At 58.6% G+C, this 24,618-nt stretch overlaps 1 protein-coding gene across 1 annotated transcript in view; it reads right to left on the bottom strand.

The window, feature by feature from the left end:
* The window catches only part of hsf2bp (heat shock transcription factor 2 binding protein), a 118,240-nt gene that overhangs the window by 36,592 nt on the left and 57,030 nt on the right, over positions 1–24,618 (bottom strand). Inside the window, exon 3 of the mRNA XM_078408614.1 lies at positions 14,304–14,419. Within this exon, the coding sequence (XP_078264740.1) occupies positions 14,304–14,419 (116 nt within the window). The remainder of the gene's footprint in view (positions 1–14,303; positions 14,420–24,618) is intronic.

Genomic DNA, 24,618 nt, shown 5'->3' with positions numbered 1-24,618 from the left:
GCAGGTGGTGTACAGGTGGTGTACGGGTGTACAGGTGGTGTCCAGGTGTGCAGGTGGTGTACAGGTGGTGTACGGGTGTACAGGTGATGTCCAGGTGTGCAGGTGGTGTACAGGTGGTGTACGGGAGCAGACTGCAGCAGCCGTGGCTGGTCTTCATACAGGTTGTACACGTCACACTGGTCAATGCAGCCTCCAGGCCTCGTCCACTGGGAACAATCAGGACAGTTTCTGGGAATAGTGCACTGGGGCGGGCAGTGATCAATGGTTTCACAGCCAAGGATGGTGTGGGCAAGCGAGCGCCGTGCCAGCACGCTGGGTCGATCCCGCTCAGTGTCACAGCTGGAAACCCAGCGATGAAACCAGTCTGATCCACCAGTGAAGCAGCGTGAGGCTGAAGACCAGGGTGGGCAAGACCAGGGTGGGCAAGACCAGGGTGGGCAAGACCAGGGTGGGCAAGACCAGGGTGGGCAAGACCAGGGTGGGCAAGACCAGCGAGAGGCTGAAGACCAGGGTGGGCAAGACCAGGGTGGGCAAGACCAGCGAGAGGCTGAAGACCAGGGTGGGCAAGACCAGGGTGGGCAAGACCAGCGAGAGGCTGAAGACCAGGGTGGGCAAGTGGAGACTCTTCTTTAGACTTCCTCCAGGTGCTCGATATCCATACAGGTGCAGGTTGGTAGGTTACCTGGTTGCTCAGAATTGCCCCTGGTGTGCAGGTGAGTGGGAGAGATTTGCCCCTCAGGTGTAGGTGTGTGGTAGAACCTGGGGGAGTTGATGAGAATGTGACGAACAGAAACAATGCAGAATGAGTGTACATGGGTGGTTGATGGGTGGTTGATGGTTGGCATTGACTCGGTGGGCCGAATGGCCTCTATCTGTGCTGTATCTCTCTGTGACTCTCAGAACACAAATAAAAGTAATACAGTCGAGAAGTGGTAGCAAACATTGAAGAGATAAAGCTCAATAAATACCAATTACTGTCATCGGTGTTGCAGTGAGGAAGTGGACACTGGGGGCAGACAATGTGGGCAGATCACTGGTCAGACACAAGGCCAGGGACACACGGAAACCAGAAACGGAGACTGACTCAAATGAAGGAAGAAACAGGTTACAAAGTAAGCTAGCAAGCAAAACAAAAACAGGAAGAGATTTCACAGATAAAGGAGGAATGTGGCTGGGACAGACACTGCCCTCAGTGGATGAGATTAGGGATTTACATTTCCATCGCCCGGCACGGCTCGGCCGTGCGACCGTCCATCTCCTCTGAATGCATTCAAGAGTGAGCTAGATAGAGCTGTTAAGGATAGCGGAGTCAGGGGGTACTGGGGAGAAGGCAGGAACGGGGTACTGATTGTGGATGATCAGCCATGATCACATTGAATGGCGGTGCGTACAGGCTCGAAGGGCCGAATGGCCTCCTCCTGCACCTATTGTCTATTGTCCTCGTGGGGGCTGCACGGGTCGGTCGCCTCGGCAGAAGTCGAACTATCTGTCTGTGGGAGAAGCATGGGGGAAGAGAGAAGAATTCTCTTGCCTTCCATCACAGTGAAGGAGTGTCTGGAGGAGTCACTGTGATAGATGTTTGTGTTAAACTTGTGTGTCTTGTGTCTTTTACTCTGTACTGTTGTGGCTGCGTGGCAGATGATTTACGTTCAATTCATTTTGAATAACAAATAAGGCATATTATTATTATTATTATTATTATTATTATTATTATTATTATTATTATTATTATTATTATTATTATTATTATTATTATTATTATTATTATTATTATTATTATTATTATTATTATTATTATTATTATTATTATTATTATTATTATTATTATTATTATTATTAAGTCATGAGATTGCAGAAAATGTGTTCAAATCGTTCAAATAAATCAATAGCAAAAGCTTCGCAGTTATAGTGGAAAACACAGGAAACAGCACAAGGCCAGAATAACGGCAAACTGTGGGGAAAATGCCAGCAGCTCCCACAGACCAGATCTCAGCAGGTCCCACAGACCAGATCCCAGCAGGTCATGTGGACCTCTTCCAGCAGCTCCCACAGACCAGATCCCAGCAGGTCCCACAGACCAGATCCCAGCAGATCATGTGGACCTCTCCCAGCGGCTCCCACAGACCAGATCCCAGCAGCTCCCACAGACCAGATCCCAGCAGCTCCCACAGACCAGATCCCAGCAGCTCCCACAGACCAGATCCCAGCAGCTCCCACAGACCAGATCCCAGCAGCTCCCACAGACCAGATCCCAGCAGCTCCCACAGACCAGATCCCAGCAGGTCCCACAGACCAGATCCCAGCAGGTCCCACAGACCAGATCCCAGCAGGTCCCACAGACCAGATCCCAGCAGGTAGGGTCGCCAACTGTCCCGTATTAGCCGGGACATCCTGTATTTTGGGCTAAATTGGTCTGTCCCTCATTTGGCCCGGGGGGGGGGGGGGGGGGGGCGCTGTAGGCCCGGACGCTGTAGGCCCGGACAGTGTAGGCCCAGACGCTGTAGGCCCAGGCGCTGTAGGCCCGGACGCTGTAGGCCCAGGCGCTGTAGGCCCGGACAGTGTAGGCCCGGACGCTGTAGGCCCGGACGCTGTAGGCCCGGACTGTGTAGGCCCGGACGCTGTAGGCCCGGACGCTGTAGGCCCAGGCACTGTAGGCCCGGACAGTGTAGGCCCGGACGCTGTAGGCCCGGACGCTGTAGGCCCGGACAGTGTAGGCCCGGACAGTGTAGGCCCGGACAGTGTAGGCCCGGACAGTGTAGGCCCGGATGCTGTAGGCCCGGACAGTGTAGGCCCGGAGGCCTGGGTGCCGCCTAATGGAGGTTGCGTAGAAACCCGCCTCCCGGCCCAGGCGGCCGCCATTGGTGGAGCGGGAGCACGTGGCCGCTGGCTGGGTGAGGTCACGTGCCCCGTATTCGGGGGTGAGGACGTTGGCAACACTACATGCAGGTCCCGTGCACCTCATTACCCAACAGATGAGGCGATGCCGATGTAAGGAGCGGGTTGCAGCTACCCTTGGCAACGAGCTACTCGTGACACACGATGGCTGAACGGTTAGAAAGCCAGTGTGGAAAAGCTCACGGGAGGTGGAGGGCCCTGGGCATGGAAGAGGAAGTGGAAGAGGAAGGGGAAGTGGAAGTGGAGGTGTAGGGGATGGGCATGGAAGAGGAAGTGGAAGAGGAAGGGGAAGTGGAAGTGGAGGTGTAGGGGATGGGCATGGAAGAGGAAGTGGAAGAGGAAGGGGAAGTGGAAGTGGAGGTGTAGGGGATGGGCATGGAAGAGGAAGTGGAAGAGGAAGGGGAAGTGGAAGTGGAGGTGTAGGGGGATGTTCTATGTCCCCGTGCACACGGGTTGCGTCCCCCTGTTCTATGTCCCCGTGCACACGGGTTGCGTCCCCCTGTTCTATGTCCCCGTGCACACGGGTTGCGTCCCCCTGTTCTATGTCCCCGTGCACACGGGTTGCGTCCCCCTGTTCCATGTCCCCGTGCACACGGGTTGCGTCCCCCTGTTCTATGTCCCCAAGGTGGGCATTGGGCATCGGTACATGAGGGGCGTTTGAGTTTGCAGCAAACATTCAACAAGATGCCAGTGAACAGCTGCAGCCCAGTGGAGGGGTCATGGTTCCAGGGGTAATGATGGTGTGGAGGGCCCAGGGAAGAGTGTAAGAAGCCACTTCCCCGCTAAGTTACTCCAGCCTTTGTGTCCACTATCAGACGGTCAAGCTCTAACGAGCGCCATGCCTCAGCGAGCAGCGCTGCCACATCAACTATTTACAAGCGACTTCCACAAGCCGTGTGCACGGGGACATGGAACATGGAGACACAAGCCGTGTGCACGGGGACATGGAACATGGAGACACAAGCCGTGTGCATGGGGACATGGAACATGGAGCATGGAGACACAAGCCGTGTGCATGGGGACATGGAACATGGAACATGGAGACACAAGCCGTGTGCATGGGGACATGGAACATGGAGACACAAGCCGTGTGCATGGGGACATGGAACATGGAGACACAAGCCGTGTGCACGGGGACATGGAACATGGAGACACAAGCCGTGTGCATGGGGACATGGAACATGGAACATGGAGACACAAGCCGTGTGCATGGGGACATGGAACATGGAGACACAAGCCGTGTGCATGGGGACATGGAACATGGAGACACAAGCCGTGTGCACGGGGACATGGAACATGGAACATGGAGACACAAGCCGTGTGCATGGGGACATGGAACATGGAGACACAAGCCGTGTGCACGGGGACATGGAACATGGAGACACAAGCCGTGTGCACGGGGACATGGAACATGGAGACACAAGCCGTGTGCATGGGGACATGGAACATGGAGACACAAGCCGTGTGCATGTGGACATGGAACATGGAGACACAAGCCGTGTGCATGGGGACATGGAACATGGAGACACAAGCCGTGTGCACGGGGACATGGAACATGGAGACACAAGCCGTGTGCATGGGGACATGGAACATGGAGACACAAGCCGTGTGCACGGGGACATGGAACATGGAGACACAAGCCGTGTGCACGGGGACATGGAACATGGAACATGGAGACACAAGCCGTGTGCATGGGGACATGGAACATGGAGACACAAGCCGTGTGCACGGGGACATGGAACATGGAGACACAAGCCGTGTGCACGGGGACATGGAACATGGAACATGGAGACACAAGCCGTGTGCATGGGGACATGGAACATGGAGACACAAGCCGTGTGCACGGGGACATGGAACATGGAACATGGAGACACAAGCCGTGTGCATGGGGACATGGAACATGGAGACACAAGCCGTGTGCACGGGGACATGGAACATGGAGACACAAGCCGTATGCACGGGGACATGGAACATGGAACATGGGGACACAAGCCGTGTGCATGGGGACATGGAACATGGAGACACAAGCCGTGTGCACGGGGACATGGAACATGGAACATGGAGACACAAGCCGTGTGCATGGGGACATGGAACATGGAGACACAAGCCGTGTGCACGGGGACATGGAACAGGCATGTCTGGCCAGTGGAGTGTCACGTGGGAAACACACAACCGTACTCTTTGGTCTCTTTCTCATCTCTGGCTTTTGTCATTCCCCATCGGCCAATCACCCTCCCCCTCCCCTCTCTCCTTCCCCCCCCCCACTCCCTCTCCCCCTCCCCCCTCTCTCCTTCCCCCCCCCACTCCCCCTCCCCCCCACTCTCCTTCCCCACCCCCACCCCCACTCCCCCTCCCCCCTCTCTCCTTCCCCCCCCCACTCCCTCTCCCCCCCCCCCTTCTCCACCCCCACTCTCTCCTCCCCCGACCCCCAGTCGTGGTCATTCCATCTGGGCCACAGACATTGCCTAAGCCGATGTTCCTGCCGCTCGGCTGCTCATCATTCCAGCATCGGCAGTTCCTTGTGTTCCTCATCCAATAAATAATTCAGCAGATATTCTCTGCACTGCTTGGAAGTGACCAATACAGTTTCCGGCCGGTATTCCCGATGTGGGAATCTCACCAATGTCCATAACTGCAGGGAATCTGCAGGAAGGACCTGAGGATGCCGGCTTAAACCCCAGAGACCCAAAACCTCCATCAAACCTCCCCACTCTGTGCTCAATCCCCCAGCAACACCGGCCAGCTCCTCAGCTGAGCTGGTGCCGTAGACCCCAGAATACTCTCCGTCTCAGGACATTGCCAAACCGTCACCCTTTCACCAAACACCGTTCCACTTTTCCTGTCTGCATAGTTTCAGATTTTCCTGCATCATTTTGCACATGCCACCTTTGCCCAGTCCCAGCACACGCTCAGTACATACGTGTCTACTCACAGCACACGCTCAGCACATACGTGTCTAGTCACTACCTCCAGCTTTGCCCAGTCCCAGCACACGCTCAGTACATACGTGTCTACTCACAGCACACGCTCAGTACATACGTGTCTACTCACAGCACACGCTCAGTACATACATGTCTACTCACAGCACACGCTCAGTACATACGTGTCTACTCACAACCGCCAGCAAAATCAGAATGGCGGAAATGAAATAAGAAAGGGTTGGGAGGGGTGTCAGTCCCAGCACACGTTCAGTACATACGTGTCTAGTCACTACCTCCTGCTTTGCCCAGTACATACGTGTCTACTCTCTGCTCCTACCTTTACCCAGTCCCCACTGCTCCGAGCTCCCTCTGGCTCCGGGCTCCCACTGGCTCTCACTGGCCACTGGCTCCCACTGGCCCCGGGCTCCCCAACACCCCCCGTTACTTTCTGTACACTGGCCCCGGGCTCTCACTGGTCACAAGCTCTCACTGGCCACTGGCTCCACTGGCACCGGGCTCTCACTGGCCACTGGCTCCACTGGCCCCGGGCTCTCGCTGGCCATTGGCTCCGGGCTCTCACTGGCCACTGGCTCCACTGGCCCCGGGCTCTCGCTTGTCACGGTATCTCAATGGCCACTGGCTCCACTGGCCCCGGGCTCTCACTGGCCACTGGCTCCACAGGCCCCAGTCTCTCACTGGCCACACTGGCCCCACTGGCCACTGGCTCCACTGGCCCCGGGCTCTCGCTTGTCACGGGCTCTCACTGGCCACTGGCTCCACTGGCCCCACTGACCCGGGCTCTCACTGGCCACTGGCTCCACTGGCCCCACTGGCCCGGGCTCTCACTGGCCACTGGCTCCACTGGCCCCGGGCACTCCAACTCCTCATTACATCCTGCAGCAACTCCACTATTGGTCAAACACAATCCCCTTTCACAAGTTAATATCGACTTTCCCCGGTTACCTTGAATTTCATTTAAGAATGTCCTGCTGCAACAGCTTTAAGAATAGCTTGTCATTTTCTCAAGGGCAGACGTTGAGCTAACTGGCCTACAATTTCCTGATTTTAGATTCCTTCCTTTTTTGAATAAAATACAATTTTTTGATCGCTCCGATTGTCAAATCTCCTCAGACTTCCTCACGCCAAGAACAATCCAAGCGTCTCAAATTTAACCTTGAAGCTGAAACCATCTTTGTGCAAACTCTCTCACATCCTCACAAAGTGCCACCGTTTCTTATGTCTGAGGAGGCCATTCTGCCCATCGAGTCTAGCCTGGCTCTCAAAACAATCCTATTCCCCTTGATGTGCAGGAAGGAACTACAGATGCTGATTTACACCAAAGATCCACACAAAATGCTGGAGTAACTCAACGGGAGAGAAGGAATGGGTGACGTTTTGGGTCGAGACCCTTATCCGAACAAAATCGCCCCCCATTCCTTCTCTCCACAGATGTTGCCTGACCCGCTGAGTGTCAGCTTCACTGTATTTACAGGCAGTGCGTGGACCACCAGATGGTGGCAGCAGAGAGCTGTGGAGACGAGAGAGCGAGCCCACTGTCAAAGGCAAGCGGAGTGAGGGGCACGTCCACACGGACATGTACAGGGGGGGGCACGTCCACACGGACACGTACAGGGGGGGGGTCCACACACGGACATGTACAGGGGGGGGGCACGTCCACACGGACACGTACAGGGGGGGGGGTCCACACACGGACATGTACAGGGGGGGGGCACGTCCACACGGACACGTACAGGGGGGGGGGGGGTCCACACACGGACACGTACAGGGGGGGGGGGTCCACACACGGACATGTACTGGGGGGGGGTCCACACACGGACATGTACAGGGGGGGGGCACGTCCACACGGACACGTACAGGGGGGGGGTCCACACACGGACATGTACAGGGGGGGGGGTCCACACACGGACATGTACTGGGGGGGGGCACACACGGACATGTACTGGGGGGGGGGCACGTCCACACGGACACGTACGGGGGGGGGTCCACACACGGACATGTACAGGGGGGGGGTCCACACACGGACACGTACAGGGCGGGGGGTCCACACGGACATGTACAGGGGGGGGGGCACGTCCACACGGACACGTACAGGGGGGGCCACACACGGACATGTACAGGGGGGGGGGGTCCACACACGGACATGTACAGGGGGGTCCACACACGGACATGTTCAGGGGGGGGGGGTCCACACACGGACATGTACAGGGGGGGGAGGGTCCACACACGGACATGTACAGGGGGGGGTCCACACACGGACATGTACAGGGGGGGGGGCACGTCCACACGGACACGTACAGGGGGGGGGGGTCCACACACGGACATGTACTGGGGGGGGGGTCCACACACGGACATGTACAGGGGGGGGGCACGTCCACACGGACACGTACAGGGGGGGGGTCCACACACGGACATGTACAGGGGGGGGGTCCACACACGGACATGTACTGGGGGGGGGGCACACACGGACATGTACTGGGGGGGGGGCACGTCCACACGGACACGTACGGGGGGGGTCCACACACGGACATGTACAGGGGGGGGGGTCCACACACGGACACGTACAGGGCGGGGGGTCCACACGGACATGTACAGGGGGGGGGGCACGTCCACACGGACACGTACAGGGGGGGCCACACACGGACATGTACAGGGGGGGGGGTCCACACACGGACATGTACAGGGGGGTCCACACACGGACATGTTCAGGGGGGGGGTCCACACACGGACATGTACAGGGGGGGGAGGGTCCACACACGGACATGTACAGGGGGGGGTCCACACACGGACATGTACAGGGGGGGGGTCCACACACGGACATGTACAGGGGGGGGGGGGGTCCACACACGGACATGTACAGGGGAGGGTCCACACACGGACATGTACAGGGGGGGGAGGGTCCACACACGGACATGTACAGGGGGGGAGGGTCCACACACGGACACGTACAGGGGGGAGGGTCCACACACGGACACGTACAGGGGGGAGGGTCCACACACGGACACGTACAGGGGGGAGGGTCCACACACGGACACGTACAGGGGGGAGGGTCCACACACGGACACGTACAGGGGGGGGTGGGAGTCTGGTTTTAAAGGTGTCAATATTTAACATGAAGGTCGACACAAGATGCCGGAGTAACTCAGCCGGTCGGGCAGCATCTCAGGGGAGAAGGAATGGGTGACGTCTCGAGTTGGTTCTTCAGATTGAAGAAGGGTCTCGACAGGAAACGTCACCTATCCGTGTTCCCCACAGATGCTGCCTGACCCACAGATGCTGCCTGACCCGCTGAGTTACTCCAGCACTCTGTGTCTGTCTGTGGTGTAAATCAGCGCCTGCGGTTTTGTTCCCGTGATGTAGAGCGTTGCGTGTTCAGGGTTGGGGGACAGCACGCGTGGTTTTACCATGAGGGGACGATGCCCGGGTTAAGGGGCAGGGTCTGGAGTGGGGGGGGCAGGGTCTGGAGTGGGGGGGGGCAGGGTCTGGAGTGGGGGGGGCAGGGTCTGGAGTGGGGGGGAGGGCAGGGTCTGGAGGGGGGGGGGCAGGGTCTGGAGTGGGGGGGGCAGGGTCTGGAGTGGGGGGGGGGGCAGGGTCTGGAGTGGGGGGGGGCAGGGTCTGGAGTGGGGGGGGCAGGGTCTGGAGTGGGGGGCAGGGTCTGGAGTGGGGGGGCAGGGTCTGGAGTGGGGGGGCAGGGTCTGGAGTGGGGGGGGCAGGGTCTGGAGTGGGGGGGGCAGGGTCTGGAGTGGGGGGGGGGCAGGGTCTGGAGTGGGGGGGGGCAGGGTCTGGAGTGGGGGGGGCAGGGTCTGGAGTGGGGGGCAGGGTCTGGAGTGGGGGGGCAGGGTCTGGAGTGGGGGGGCAGGGTCTGGAGTGGGGGGGCAGGGTCTGGAGTGGGGGGGCAGGGTCTGGAGTGGGGGGGGCAGGGTCTGGAGTGGGGGGGCAGGGTCTGGAGTGGGGGGGGAGAAGGGTCTGGAGAGGGGGGCAGGGTCTGGAGTGGGGGGGCAGGGTCTGGAGTGGGGGGGCGGAAGGGGTCTGGAGTGGGGGGGGGCAGGGTCTGGAGTGGGGGGGGCAGGGTCTGGAGTGGGGGGGGGCAGGGTCTGGAGTGGGGGGGGGAAGGGGTCTGGAGTGGGGGGCAGGGTCTGGAGTGGGGGGGAAGGGGTCTGGAGTGGGGGGGGAAGGGGTCTGGAGTGGGGGGCAGGGTCTGGAGTGGGGGGGGGCAGGGTCTGGAGTGGGGAGGAAGGGGTCTGGAGTGGGGGGGCAGGGGCCTGGGGTGGGGGGGGCAGGGTCTGGAGTGGGGGGGGCAGGGTCTGGAGTGGGGGGGCAGGGGCCTGGGGTGGGGGGGGCAGGGTCTGGAGTGGGGGGGGCAGGAGTCTGGAGAGTGGGGGGGGGAAGGGTCTGGAGTGGGGGGGCAGGGTCTGGAGTGGGGGGGCAGGGGTCTGGAGTGGGGGGGGGGGGCAGGGTCTGGAGTGGGGGGGGCCGGCTGCATACACACAGTCCTGGCCTCCTGCCCTCACCGGGAACATTAGCCGTGCCCGGGGGCCTTGCCGGTCAGTGCCGGTCAGTGCCGGTCAGTGCCGGTCATTGCCGGTCGGTGCCGGTCGGTGCCGGTCGGTGCCGGTCGGTGCCGGTCGGTGCCGGTCATTGCCGGTCAGTGCCGGTCAGTGCCGGTCAGTGCCGGTCAGTGCCGGTCAGTGCCGGTCACAGACGTGCCGCGGTTCAGTCGCCGACCAACAAATATGCAGATTTCAGGGAAGAAAGTGATTTTTCAGACACTGTTTGTCATCTGATGCAAAGCCCACTCAACCTCCGCCAGACTCTGCCCGCCAGCCGCCCGGCCCACTCAACCTCCGCCAGACTCTGCCCGCCAGCCGCCCGGCCCACTCAACCTCCGCCAGACTCTGCCCGCCAGCCGCCCGGCCCACTCAACCTCCGCCAGACTCTGCCCGCCAGCCGCCCGGCCCACTCAACCTCCGCCAGACTCTGCCCGCCAGCCGCCCGGCCCACTCCAGCACCCTCAGCTTTCACTGCCACGGTACGCCAGGTCACCTGGCATTGCTGTGGCATCGGCTTACTGGGCTGAAGGGCCTGTTCGTGTTGTACAACTGTACGGAGGTAGCATGGACAGGTGGGCCGAAGGGCCTGTTCCACTACTTGCCACAATTAGACACTGCCACACAACTGGACCACGTTACAATCCCAGGTGTTGTACATCAGCACAGGTTGGTTTGGTCACGTTGGTCGGCGCCGAGCGCAGCATTGTCGCGGTACGTCAGCATCCAGCGTTCCCCAGCCCCAATCACCATCAGCATCCCCAGTGGTGACCGTTCCCCCAGTGGTGACCGTTCCCCCAGTGGTGACCGTTCCCCCAGTGGTGACCGTTCCCCCAGTGGTGACCGTTCCCCCAGTGGTGACCGTTCCCCCAGTGGTGACCGTTCCCCCAGGGCAAACCGTGACCTCCGATCATCATCGTTCAGGCTGCATGCCGTGGTATTCCCCACCTCACTCACACCACACCCCAAAACCAGGCCCAGCACGGCCCTCTCCCTCTCCCTGCCCCCCACCCCACACCGCCCTGCCCCCACACCCCGGCCCCCCACCCAATCTGCTTTCATTCCCTGATAGAGGTGTCTCTACAGATCGGCAAGTCATTCACTCCGGCTGGTAGTTTTGCCAACGCAACAGAACAGTCCAGCATTGAAACCTGTGCAAGACGCAACATAACACAAGTGTATCGGGAGGAACTGCAGACGCTGGTTTACACCGACGACAGACAGAGTGCTGGAGTAACTCAGCGAGTCAGGCAGAGAAGGAATGGGTGACGTTTTGGGTCGAGTCTGAAGAAGGGTCTCAACCCAAAATGTCACCCATTCCTTCTCTCCACAGATGCTGCCTGACCCGCTGAGTTACTCCAGCACTCTGTGTCTGTCTTCAAGCTGACACGAGCCCTTGTGTTGAGGCACAGAAGTGTGGTTTAGGGAGCAGGGTGGTGTGGGGGCCCGGGGTGTGGGGGTGGGGGCAGGGTGGTGTGGGGTTGGGGGCAGGGTGGTGTGGGGTTGGGGGCAGGGTGGTGTGGGGTTGGGGGCAGGGCGGTGTGAGGGTGGGGGAAGGGTGGTGTGAGGGTGGGGGAAGGGCGGTGTGGGGTGGGGGCAGGGCGGTGTGAGGGTGGGGGCAGGGCGGTGTGGGGTGGGGGCAGGGTGGTGTGGGGGTGGGGGCAGGGTGGTGTGGGGGTGGGGGCAGGGTGGTGTGGGGTTGGGGGCAGGGCGGTGTGGGGTTGGGGGCAGGGTGGTGTGGGGGTGGGGGCAGGGTGGTGTGGGGGTGGGGACAGGGGGGTGTGGGGGCAGGGTGGTGTGGGGGTGGGGGCAGGGTGGTGTGGGGGTGGGGGCAGGGGGGTGTGGGGGTGGGGGCAGGGGGGTGTGGGGGTGGGGGCAGGGTGGTGTGGGGGCAGGGTGGTGTGGGGGCAGGGTGGTGTGGGGGCAGGGTGGTGTGGGGGCGGGGTGGTGGTGGGGTGGTGTGGGGGCGGGGTGGTGTGGGGGCAGGGTGGTGTGGGGGCAGGGTGGTGTGGGGGCAGGGTGGTGTGGGGGCGGGGTGGTGTGGGGGTGGGGTGGTGTGGGGGTGGGGTGGTGTGGGGTGGGGTGGTGTGGGGTGGGGTGGTGTGGGGGCAGGGTGGTGTGGGGCAGGGTGGTGTGGGGGCAGGGTGGTGTGGGGGTGGGGTGGTGTGGGGTGGTGTGGGGGCAGGGTGGTGTGGGGACAGGGTGGTGTGGGGTGGGGTGGTGTGGGGTGGGGTGGTGTGGGGCGGGGTGGTGTGGGGGCAGGGTGGTGTGGGGTGGTGTGGGGGTGGGGTGGTGTGGGGGGGGTGGTGTGGGGGCAGGGTGGTGTGTGGGGAAGGGTGGTGTGGGGTGGGGTGGTGTGGTGTGGGGTGGGGTGGTGTGGGGTGGGGTGGTGTGGTGTGGGGTGGGGTGGTGTGGGGGCAGGGTGGTGTGGGGGTGGGGTGATGTGGGGGTGGGGGCAGGATTGTAGCAGGACCGCTGCAACACTGTAACACTGCCGCGCTGTAACACTGCAACACTGCCGCGCTGTAACACTGCAACGTTGCCACACTGCAGCACTACTGTAACACTGCCACACTGTAACACTGCCGCGCTGTCACACTGCAACGCTGCCACACTGCGACGCTGCCACACTGCAGCGCTGTAACACTGCGACCCTGCCACACTGCAGCGCTGTAACACTGCGACCCTGCCACACTGTCGCACTGCAGCGCTGTAACACTGCCACACTAACGCTACATGTGCACTCCGGTATTGCCTTTGCACTTTGTACTGGAGCATGGGTTGATTGAACGCGCGTGTAGTGTGATCCACCTGGAGTGCAAGTAAACAAGGATAATAACCCGCACTGCCCCCTGCCCCCTGCTCCCTGTCCCCAGACATCGGCTCCTGCACTTGCCCATCCAGCTCCCTGCCCCCTGCCCCCTGCCCCCTGCCCCCTGCACTTGCCCATCCAGCTCCCTGCCCCTGTCCCCAGACGCCCTCGACATCGGCCCCTACACTTGCCCATCCAGCTCGCTCTCCCAGTCTACAGTGGAACCTGCCTCAGCTCCCTGCTCGTGAACACCCAGCGGACAACAACTGCAGCTGATCAGACTTCACTTCATGAACCGAGTCTCCAGCAGCCTTGCAGTGACTTCATCTGGTGCCTGCATCACGCTGTATGCCAGTGCCAGTGTTACTGCGCCAGTGCCAGTGTTACCGTGCCAGTGCCAGTGTTACCGTGCCAGTCCCACATGGTGGCCACGTGCTCTGGTGAGACTCCAGCGAGTACAGGCCCAGTGCCGACAAACGCTCATCATAGGTTAACCCACTCAACTTGCTGCCCACTCGAGCAATCAGTGGGGGAAAGGGCGGCATTTCTCTCAGGAGAAGGTGGTCTGATCACAAAGCCCCGAGGTCAGCGGTCCGTCCGTCCGTCCGTCCGTCCGTCCGTCCGTCCGTCCACTGCCTGGACTTGTCCCGGTGTGAGAGGCGCGCGTAAAGCTTACCCTCAGCTGTTGTATCGGGTGAGAGGAGAGGTGGGGGGTGGGGAGGGGGGTGGGGAGAGGTGAGGGTAGGGAGGGGAGAGGGGAGGGTGGGGAGGGCAGGGAGGGGAGGGGAGAGGGGAGGGGGGTAGGGAGGCCAGGGAGAGTAGGGTGGGGAGGGGGGGTGGGGAGGGCAGGGAGGGGGGCGAGAGGAGAGGGGAGGGTGGGGAGCGCAGGGAGGGGGGGGCGAGAGGAGAGGGGAGGGTGGGGGGGGTGAGAGGAGAGGGGTGGGGAGGGGGCGGGGAGGGCAGGGAGGGGGGGCGAGAGGAGAGGAGAGGGTGGGGAGGGGTGTGAGAGGAGAGGGGTGGAGAGGGGGTGGGTGGGGAGGGGGGGTGAGAGGAGAGGGGTGGGCGGGGCGAGAGGGGAGGAGAGGCGAGGGTGGGGATGGACAAGCTCACCTTCAGCTTGGATTGGTGGGGTATGGGGGTTGAGCCATCTGCCCGCGGAGGGATGTACAACTCCCACTTCCCGTACGGCAGCACCTGGTACTGGTGCGAGGAAACGTTCCAGTCATCTGCAGAGAAAGGGCAGCATCACCACCTGAACACCGCAGCGATCCACAGAGTCACAGAGCACAGAGGCACAGAGTCACAGAGCAAAGAGTCACAGAGCAAAGAGCACAGAGTAACAGAGCACAGAGTCACAGAGCAAAGAGTCACAGAGCAAAGAGCACAGAGTCACAGAGTAACAGAGCACAGAGTCACAGAGCACAGTCACAGAGCACAGAGTCACAGAGCACAGAGTCAGACAGTGTGGAAACAGGCCCTTCACAGAGTCACAGAGGGATACAGTGAGCACACCAGCCAACAATGTCTCTTTACTCAAGTCCCTTGTCCAAGACTCTGGAAGGGGTCGTGCCTGCCTGGTTGTGCTTCCCCACCCTGCGGCCTAGTCGCTGACACTTGCCTTAATATCGCCTCAGTGGGACAGGCCCTTTATACAACTGCAACACCACCTCCCAACTTCTAGAGATCAATTAACCAAATGCACAGAACATCGACAAGCAAGGGAGGCAAGGGAAGAGTGGGGAGGTGAGGGGAGGGTGGGCAGCCAGCATCATCAGAGACCCACACCACCCTGACCCACACCACCCTGGCCACACTCTCACTGACCCACACCACCCTGGCCACACTCTCACTGACCCACACCACCCTGGCCACACTCTCACTGACCCACACCACCCTGGCCACACTCTCACTGACCCACACCACCCTGACCCACACCACCCTGGCCACACACTCACTGACCCACACCACCCTGGCCACACTCTCACTGACCCACACTCTCACTGACCCACACCACCCTGGCCACACTCTCACTGACCCACACCACCCTGACCCACACCACCCTGGCCACACACTCACTGACCCACACACTCACTGACCCACACTCTTACTGACCCACACCACCCTGGCCACACTCTCACTGACCCACACCACCCTGGCCACACTCTCACTGACCCACACCACCCTGGCCACACTCTCACTGACCCACACCACCCTGGCCACACACTCACTGACCCACACACTCACTGACCCACATCACCCTGGCCACACTCTCACTGACCCACACCACCCTGGCCACACTCTCACTGACCCACACCACCCTGGCCACACTCTCACTGACCCACACTCTCACTGACCCACACCACCCTGGCCACACTCTCACTGACCCACACTCTCACTGACCCACACCACCCTGGCCACACACTCACTGACCCACACACTCACTGACCCACACCACCCTGGCCACACTCTCACTGACCCACACCACCCTGACCCACACCACCCTGGCCACACTCTCACTGACCCACACCACCCTGGCCACACACTCACTGACCCACACCACCCTGGCCACACTCTCACTGACCCACACCACCCTGCCCACACTCTCACTGACCCACACCACCCTGGCCACACTCTCACTGACCCACACCACCCTGGCCACACTCTCACTGACCCACACCACCCTGACCCACACCACCCTGGCCACACACTCACTGACCCACACACTCACTGACCCACACTCTCACTGACCCACACCACCCTGGCCACACTCTCACTGACCCACACCACCCTGGCCACACTCTCACTGACCCACACCACCCTGACCCACACCACCCTGGCCACACACTCACTGACCCACACACTCACTGACCCACACACTCACTGACCCACACACTCACTGACCCACACTCTCACTGACCCACACCACCCTGGCCACACTCTCATCTCGCTGCTACCATCGGGAACCAGGCACTGGAACCTGAAAACCATGACCATTAGATTCAAGGATAGCTTCTTCTCAGCAACCGTTAGGCTCTCGAACTACAACACTATGAGCTGTTGTGTTCACTGACACAGAGCTTGTTGCACGAGTGGTTTAATAACTCATTGATTTTGTTTGTTTATGATGTTATCTATGAGTACTGTGTTCACAGGCCCGGTCGGCTGCTGCAAGTTAGTTTAATGATGCCATTTTCGGTACACATTGGACAATAAATACTCTTGAATCATACCTGGGATTTTCTCTCCTGCTCTTGGTCCAAACCAATCTCCATCCCCACTAGTCTCACCGAATAGTCCATATTCAGCCCACATCCCTCAAAACCAGTTACTCCAGCACTCTGTGAAACGTCACCTATCGGTGTTCTCCAGAGATGCTGCCTGACCCGCTGAGTTACTCCAACACTCTGTGAAACGTCACCCATTCCTTTTCTCCACAGATGCTGCCCGATCTATTCCTCTCATGATTTTGTACACCTCTATAAGATCACCCATCATCCTCCTGCGCTCCATGGAATAGAGACCCAGCCTGCTCAACCTCTCCCTATAGCTCACACCCTCTAGTCCTGGCAACATCCTCGTAAATCTTTTCTGAACCCTTTCAAGCTTGACAATATCTTTCCGATAAGGCTGGGTGAGATACAGGCTCTGTGTAACCACTCTCGACAATAACCTTCATGTTTTAATAGGTACTAATAAATGTGGAGAACATGATTGCCATTTGATAAATTAATCTTCAGGCCAATGTGATCCCAGATAAAGTTCATGTTCATAAGCAATAGGTGCAGAATTAGGCCATTCGGCCCATCAAGTCTACTCCACCATTCAATCATGGCTGATCTATCTTTCCCACCAGCACAGCCATTCAATGTGATCATGGCTGATCATCCTAAATCAGTACCCCTTTCCTGTTTTCTCCCCATATCCCTTGATTCCGTTAGCCCTAAGAGCTGTGTCTAACTCTCTCTTGAAAACATCCAGTGAATCGGCCTCCACTGCCTTCTGTGGCAGAGAATTCCACAACTCTCTGGGTCAAAACGTTTTTCCTCATCTCAGTCCTAAATGGCCCACTCCTTATTCTTAAACCGTGACCCCTGGTTCTGGACTCCCCCAACATGGGGAACATGTTCCCTGCACCTCACCTGTGCAATCTTCCACATGCCTCATTATAGACAATAGACAATAGGTGCAGGAGTAGGCCATTCAGCCCTTCAAGCCAGCACCGCCATTCAATGCGATCATGGCTGATCACTCTCAATCAGTACCCCGTTCCTGCCTTCTCCCCATACCCCCTCACTCCGCTATCCTTAAGAGCTCTATCCAGCTCTCTCTTGAAAGCATCCAACGAACTGGCCTCCACTGCCTTCTGAGGCAGAGAATTCCACACCTTCACCACTCTGACTGAAAAAGTTCTTCCTCATCTCCGTTCTAAATGGCCTACCCCTTATTCTTAAACTGTGGCCCCTTGTTCTGGACTCCCCCAACATTGGGAACATGTTTCCAACCTCTAATGTGTCCAATCCCCTAATTATCTTATATGTTTCAATAAGATCCCCCCTCATCCTTCTAAATTCCAGTGTATACAAGCCTAATCGCTCCAGCCTTTCAACATACGACAGTCCCGCCATTCCGGGAATTAACCTAGTGAACCTACGCTGCATGCCCTCAATAGCAAGAATATCCTTCCTCAAATTTGGAGACCAAAACTGCACACAGTACACCAGGTGCGGTCTCACCAGGGCCCGGTACAACTGTAGAAGGACCTCTTTGCTCCTATACTCAACTCCTCTTGTTACGAAGGCCAACATTCCATTGGCTTTCTTCACTGCCTGCTGTACCTGCATGCTTCCTTTCAGTGACTGATGCACTAGGACACCCAGATCTCGTTGAACATCCCCTCTTCCTAACTTGACACTTCCAAAGTGAATAACCTCACACTTATCTACATTAAACTGCATCTGCCATGTATCTGCCCACTTACACAACCTGTCCAAGTCACCCTGCAGCCTTATTGCATCTTCCTCACAATTCACACTACCCCCCAGCTTAGTATCATCTGCAAATTTGCTAATGGTACTTTTAATCCCTTCATCTAAGTCATTAATGTATATCGTAAATAGCTGGGGTCCCAGCACCGAGCCTTGCGGTACCCCACTAGTCACTGCCTGCCAATCCGAGAGGGACCCATTTATCCCCACTCTTTGCTTTCTGTCTGCCAACCAATTTTCTATCCATGTCAGTACCCTACCCCCAATACCATGTGCTCTAATTTTGCCCACTAATCTCCTAATGTTGCAGCACCGCTACCGTGAGTAGCCCTGGGAATACCACAGCCATCTTCCCCTGGGAATACCACAGCCATCTTCCCCTGGGAATACCACAGCCATCTCCAGCTACCGTGAGCACCCCTGGGAATACCACAGCCATCTCCCCCTGGGAATACCACAGCCATCTCCAGATACCCAGCTCAGTACACGGAGAGACCATCACTGTAATAACAGCTCAGCTCAGAGACCCAGCCAGTCCCAGCAGTGCCAACTCCCCAAAAACCACCTCCAACTACAACGAGGATTTAAGCTGTGCCAGCAACTTCCCAAAATTACAGCAATTACGTCGCAGAGAATGTCCCCAGGATGAAGACGGATTCAGAAAAAACACGGTGTTCATCAGTATTGAGGAAGTTACCTGCATTAAATCAATATATGGAATGAGTACATTGGTCTTGATGGACACAGCCCCATCTCCAGGGACACCTGCGACATGATTTTTCAGACACTTGTGAAATTGAAGAGTTTTATTTTTTAAAAAGCATCAAGCTTGTAGTTTGGGATAAGAGGGAGAAAGTTACGGCCTTGTTACGTGGACCAGACTCTCACCAAGATGCGGGCAGGGGCAGGGGGCAAGGGGCAAGGGGGAAGGGGCAAGGGGGAAGGGCAAGGGCAAGGGGCAAGGACAAGGGCATGGGCAAGGACAAGGGCAAGGGGCAGGGGGCAAGGGCAAGGGGCAAGGGCAGGGGGCAAGGACAAGGGCAGGGGGCAAGGGGCAAGGGCAAGGGGCAAGGACAAGGGCAGGGGGCAGGGGGCAAGGGGCAAGGGGGAAGGGGCAAGGGCAAGGGGCAAGGGGCAAGGACAAGGGCATGGGCAAGGACAAGGGCAGGGGGCAAGGGGCAGGGGGCAAGGGGCAGGGGGCAAGGGGGAAGGGGCAAGGGAAGCCTGATGCAGAGAGCTGCTGCTTGCCGATACAGAGGCAAGGCGTGCCTCAACCATCACCAGGAGGAATGTTGAGGAGAGAAAGTGCAAAGGGGGAGGACACAGGGATGACCCTTCCTCCCAAAGTGAGGGGCTCACCTCCTCTTGCAGTAGAATATTCCGACCGGAACCGGCAACACTGATGTACAAAAACATCAGGTACAGCATCGAGCAGGCCCTTCGGCCCACAATGTCCCTGCCAAACACGATGCCGTTAAACTGGTCTCGACCCTGAAACATCACGCATTCCTTCTCTCCCAAGATGCTGCCTGACCTGCTGAGTTACTCCAGCATCTTGTGTGTGCCGCCAAGTTGAGCCGCTGAGTTACTCCAGCACTCTGTGCATGGGATCCATGTCCCTCCATTCCCTGCGTGTCCATGTCCATGCGCCTGTCCAAAACCTTCTAAAGCACCACGATCATGTCTGCCTCCAGCCCCACCCCCCCCCACCTCCACCTCCCTCACCCCCCCCCACCACCACCTACCACCCCCCACCCCCCCCCACCTCCCTCACCCCCCCCACCACCACCTACCACCCCCACCCCCCCCCACCCTCACCCCACCCCCAACCCCCACCCCCCACCCCTTCTCACCACCACTAACCAACCCCACCTCCAACCCCCCCCCACCCTCACCCCCCCACCCCCTCACCCTCACCCCCCCCACCCCCCCCCACCCTCACCCCCACCCTCACCCCCACATTCCACACAACAACCACTCTCTGTGTAAAAAATATCTGCCCCACACAACTCCTTTAAACTTTGCCCCTCTCACCACAAAGCTAGGTCCTCTAGAGGATGTTACTGTCCACCCTATCTCTGCCTCTCATAGGTTTGTCAACTTCGATCAGGTCTCTCCTCAGCCTCCAATGCTCTATGCACACCTTGCTCAAAATACTGTGATATAGATCATCAGGGTTTATCATCTCAGAGTGCTGGAGTAACTCAGCGGGTCAGGCAGCATCTGTGGAGAACATGGATAGGTGACGTTTTGAGTCGGGACCCTTCTTCAGACTAATACTGTGATAGGTGGATACAGGTGAAGGGGGGGGGGGGGGGGGGGGTTGATTAACAAATGGGTGGACAAAGGCCAGAGATGAGGAGGAGACAAAAGGCTGTGAGATCAGGAGAGAAGAGGCCTGTGAGGCCAGAGGAAAGGAACTGTGGCCTCTGAGATGGGAGGGAACGGTAGCAGGGAGACTGAGGTGGTGGGGTAAATGTGCACCAGGCCATGGGGCAGACTGGGACACAGGGGGTTACTGTTTAAAATTGGAGAATCCATTGTCCACATGGATGGGCAGGGAGGTAGCCCCTGGACGAGGCTCCTCGGGCTTGTTTTTTCTGGGGATTCCAGCACTGGCAGTTCCTAGTCTCCACTCCCTCCACCGCATGCTGCCCCTGATGCATCACCTTCCTGATCCACAAGGAGCCCACGCTCCACGATATTCCAGGCGATGGATGTTCTATTTGCATAAATTAGTCTGTGGTCTGACTTGTTCACTTTGCAAACACTTTGAAGAATATAAATGGCACAGTAAATTGCAAGAAGCTCAAAATGATCAGCGTACTTAATTCAGTAATCCCAGTGCAAACTCCAGTGGTACCAGTTATTTTTAAAGATGATTTTCAATGAGGAGGTGGGAGATGGAGAAGGTGAAGAGTACGGGGAGGTGGGGCAGCAGGGGGTGGCGAGATGGGAGCCAGACCAAGGGAGGACGGGTGGGGTGTGTGGGTGGGGGTGTGTGGGTGGGGGTTGTGTGGGTGGGGGTGTGTGGGTGGGGGTGTGTGGGTGGGGGTGTGTGGGTGGGGGTGTGTGGGTGGGGTTGTGTGGGTGGGGTTGTGTGGGTGGGGGGTGTGTGGGTGGGGGTGTGTGGGTGGGGGTGTGTGGGTGGGGTTGTGTGGGTGGGGTTGTGTGGGTGGGGGTGTGTGGGTGGGGGTGTGTGGGTGGGGTTGTGTGGGTGGGGTTGTGTGGGTGGGGTTGTGTGGGTGGGGGGTGTGTGGGTGGGGTTGTGTGGGTGTCGGGGTGGGGGTGTGTGGGTGGGGGTGTGGGTGGGGGGTGTGTGGGTGGGGGTGTGTGGGTGGGGGTGTGTGGGTGGGGGTGTGTGGGTGGGGGTGTGGTGGGTGGGGGTGTGTGGGTGGGGGTGTGGGTGGGGGGCGTGTGGGTGGGGGTGTGGGTGGGGGGTGTGTGGGTGGGGGTGTGTGGGTGGGGGTGTGTGGTGTGTGGGTGGGGGGGGTGTGTGGGTGTGGGTGTGTGGGTGTGGGTGGGGGTGTGTGGGTGGGGGTGTGTGGGTGTGGGTGTGTGGGTGGGGGTGTGTGGGTGGGGGTGTGTGGGTGGGGGTGTGTGGGTGAGGGTGTGTGGTGGGGGGGGGGGTTGGGAGAGAGAGAAAGGGGGGGCTGGGATGGCAGAACATGGGGGGGTGGCGGGTGGAGAAAGGGGGGGGCTGGGATGGGAACTAGTGGTGAAAGGGGAGACTGGTGATCATAAGGTCATAATGATTGGAGTAGAATGAGGCCATTCGGCCCATCAAGTCTACTCCACCATTCAATCATGGCTGGTGTTCTATCTCTCCCTCTCAACCCCATTCTCCTGCCTTCTCCCCATAAGCCCTGACACATGGGGCGGGGGGGGGGGGGGGGGGGGGGGGGGGGGGGGGGGGGGGGGGGGGAGAGGAGACTGCGAGATGGCAACAGCAAAGTGGAAGTTGGAAAGGCCAGCCGTTTTGGGAATTGGCTGCAACTTTGCTTCACCAGCTGGCAGCCTCGGCAACTGAAGGCTAATTCTGCGGGGTTCTGCTACATGGAGATCACACACAAAGTTCAACAATCTGCCTGCTAATTCTGGATTTTAAATGACATTTACACCATCCGCGTCACTCCTGCAAAGATTAGCGCTCCGCATAACTGAAAATGCAACGGGTCGATCACAGTGACAAGGAGAGCGGTCCAAACTCCCACAGAAATAACCTTGGTTCCCTCTCCACCGACACTCAGCATGAGGCTTGGTACCAACTCTCACCAACCTCTACAGATGGACCGGAGAAAGCATCATAACCAGCTTGGGCAACAACTCTGTCCAAGACTGCAGAGTGTATGGGTGTAGCCCAGCCCATCACACAAGCCAGCCTCACCCACCCCCTCTCTCTCCGCATCGCCCCACCAGACACAGGCAGCAAAACGTCACCTATCCATGTTCCCCACAGATGCTGCCTGACCCGCTGAGTTACTCCAGCACTCTGTGTCCATGTTCCCCACAGATGCTGCCTGACCCGCTGAGTTACTCCAGCACTCTGTGTCTACCTGCCCACTGTGACTACACTAGCTACGTTGCCATCCCACAGGTCTGGGTGAGACAGTCTGATCATCGTATTTATCAGCCGGAGACAACGACTGTTTCACTCTCCACAGATGTTGCTGGATCTGTTGACAGCTTTTATTATTTCAGATTGCCGATATCAGCAGTCCGTTTTGTTTTGTGCAAGGAGGAACTGCAGATGCAGGTTTGCATGGAAAGACACAGAGTGCTGGAGTAACTCAGCGGGTCAGGCAGCATCTGTGGGGAGAGGGAATGGGCGATGTTTCAAGTTGAGACCCTTCGTCAGACATTTTGTTTTAAAAGACCAGGAGATCATCTGTGAATACCCAGCTGGCTGGGTGCAGCGTTAGATCTGCAGTTCAAATGACTTAAAACCAAATAGAATAAGAGTAGTACAAAGATAGATTTAACACAGAGTGCAGAGGGAACTTGCAGCAAGTTCATCAATTGGTTGGACAGTGGACTACAGGGACAAATGTGGTGTGATAACAGGAATAAAGAATTGTACTGATCTGAACTGTCGATAAATCTACACCTATTCATTAACCTGAACAGCTCATTAACTGGACGCGCTGGGCTAACGTATTACTTTCATTTTGTAATGTACCAGAGTGGTGGAGTTTATGGCCATCACCAGTACTGAGGGGCAGCAGTACTGGGAAGGTTGCTGGCAGCAGCAGCACACGTACAGACCCAACACACACAACACCACGGCAGACACTAAACGCTGGAGTAACTCAGTGGGTCAGGCAGCATCTCGGGAGAGAAGGAATGGGTGACGTTTTCGGGTCGAGACCCTTCTTCAGACACAGTCTGATGGCTCGTTGCAAACTTCCAGAGAAGCATCTGGTTTAGTTTAGAGACACAACGCGGAAACAGGCCCTTCGGCCCACCGGGTCCGTGCCGCCCAGCGATCCCCGCACACTAACACTATCCTACACACACTAGGGACAATTTCAGCTCTACCCGCTGCGCCACCGTGTTCCAAGATGGAACGGTAGTGAACGCACGCTTACTGAAGATTTATTCTTCAGGAGAAACACGGCAGCAGTTTCCAAAGGCAATGCTTGTGTTTGTAAAGAATCCAAAGTGGGTAACAGGTATTCCAGCCTCTGCCCACCGTGCCCACACCGAGCAGTGACCGCTCCGGCCTCTGTCCACACCCAGCAGTGACCGCTCCAGCCCGTGCCCACCGTGCCCACACTGAGCAGTGACCGCTCCAGCCAGTGCCCACCGTGCCCACACCGAGCAGTGACCGCTCCGGCCCAGGCCCACACCCAGCAGTGACCGCTCCGGCCAGTGCCCACCGTGCCCACACCGAGCAGTGACCGCTCCGGCCCGTGCCCACCGTGCCCACACCCAGCAGTGACCGCTCCAGCCCGTGTCCACACCCGGCAGTGACCCCTCCGGCCCCAGACCCACCGTGCAGGTGCAGCTTAATGCAATAAGTAACATCGCCACATCTAATTACCCAGTGGAGCCCAGGAATTCCAGGAGAGGATTACATCAGGTCTGAGATTAACCCGCCCCCTGAGGGTGAGTTTGTGGTGATACCAGATCACATTAATCAAAAACATCCCCGAACAAGCCGCTGTGGGCAGGGATTACGCAGTGTATTTCCAAAAGGACAATTCAGACATTTCACTGGGTGGCCCCAGGAAACCCTCAGCTTGTGATAACGTGGGAGACCCCCCTCCCCCCCTTCCCTCCCCCAGGAGGCCCACAGTGCCCGGGCTGGGCCCCAGGGGGGGTTGGCAGCCTCACGGTGAGGCAGGGGTCCGGGAACGTGCCGGGGATGAGGGGCGGGGACAGGGACGTGCTGGGGATGAGGGGCGGGGGGGCCGGGGAGGGGATGTGCTGGGGATGAG

This window comes from Rhinoraja longicauda, chromosome 12 (assembly GCF_053455715.1).
Source record: "Rhinoraja longicauda isolate Sanriku21f chromosome 12, sRhiLon1.1, whole genome shotgun sequence".
Lineage (NCBI taxonomy): Eukaryota > Metazoa > Chordata > Chondrichthyes > Rajiformes > Arhynchobatidae > Rhinoraja > Rhinoraja longicauda.
This window is presented reverse-complemented; position numbering and strand designations above follow the sequence as displayed.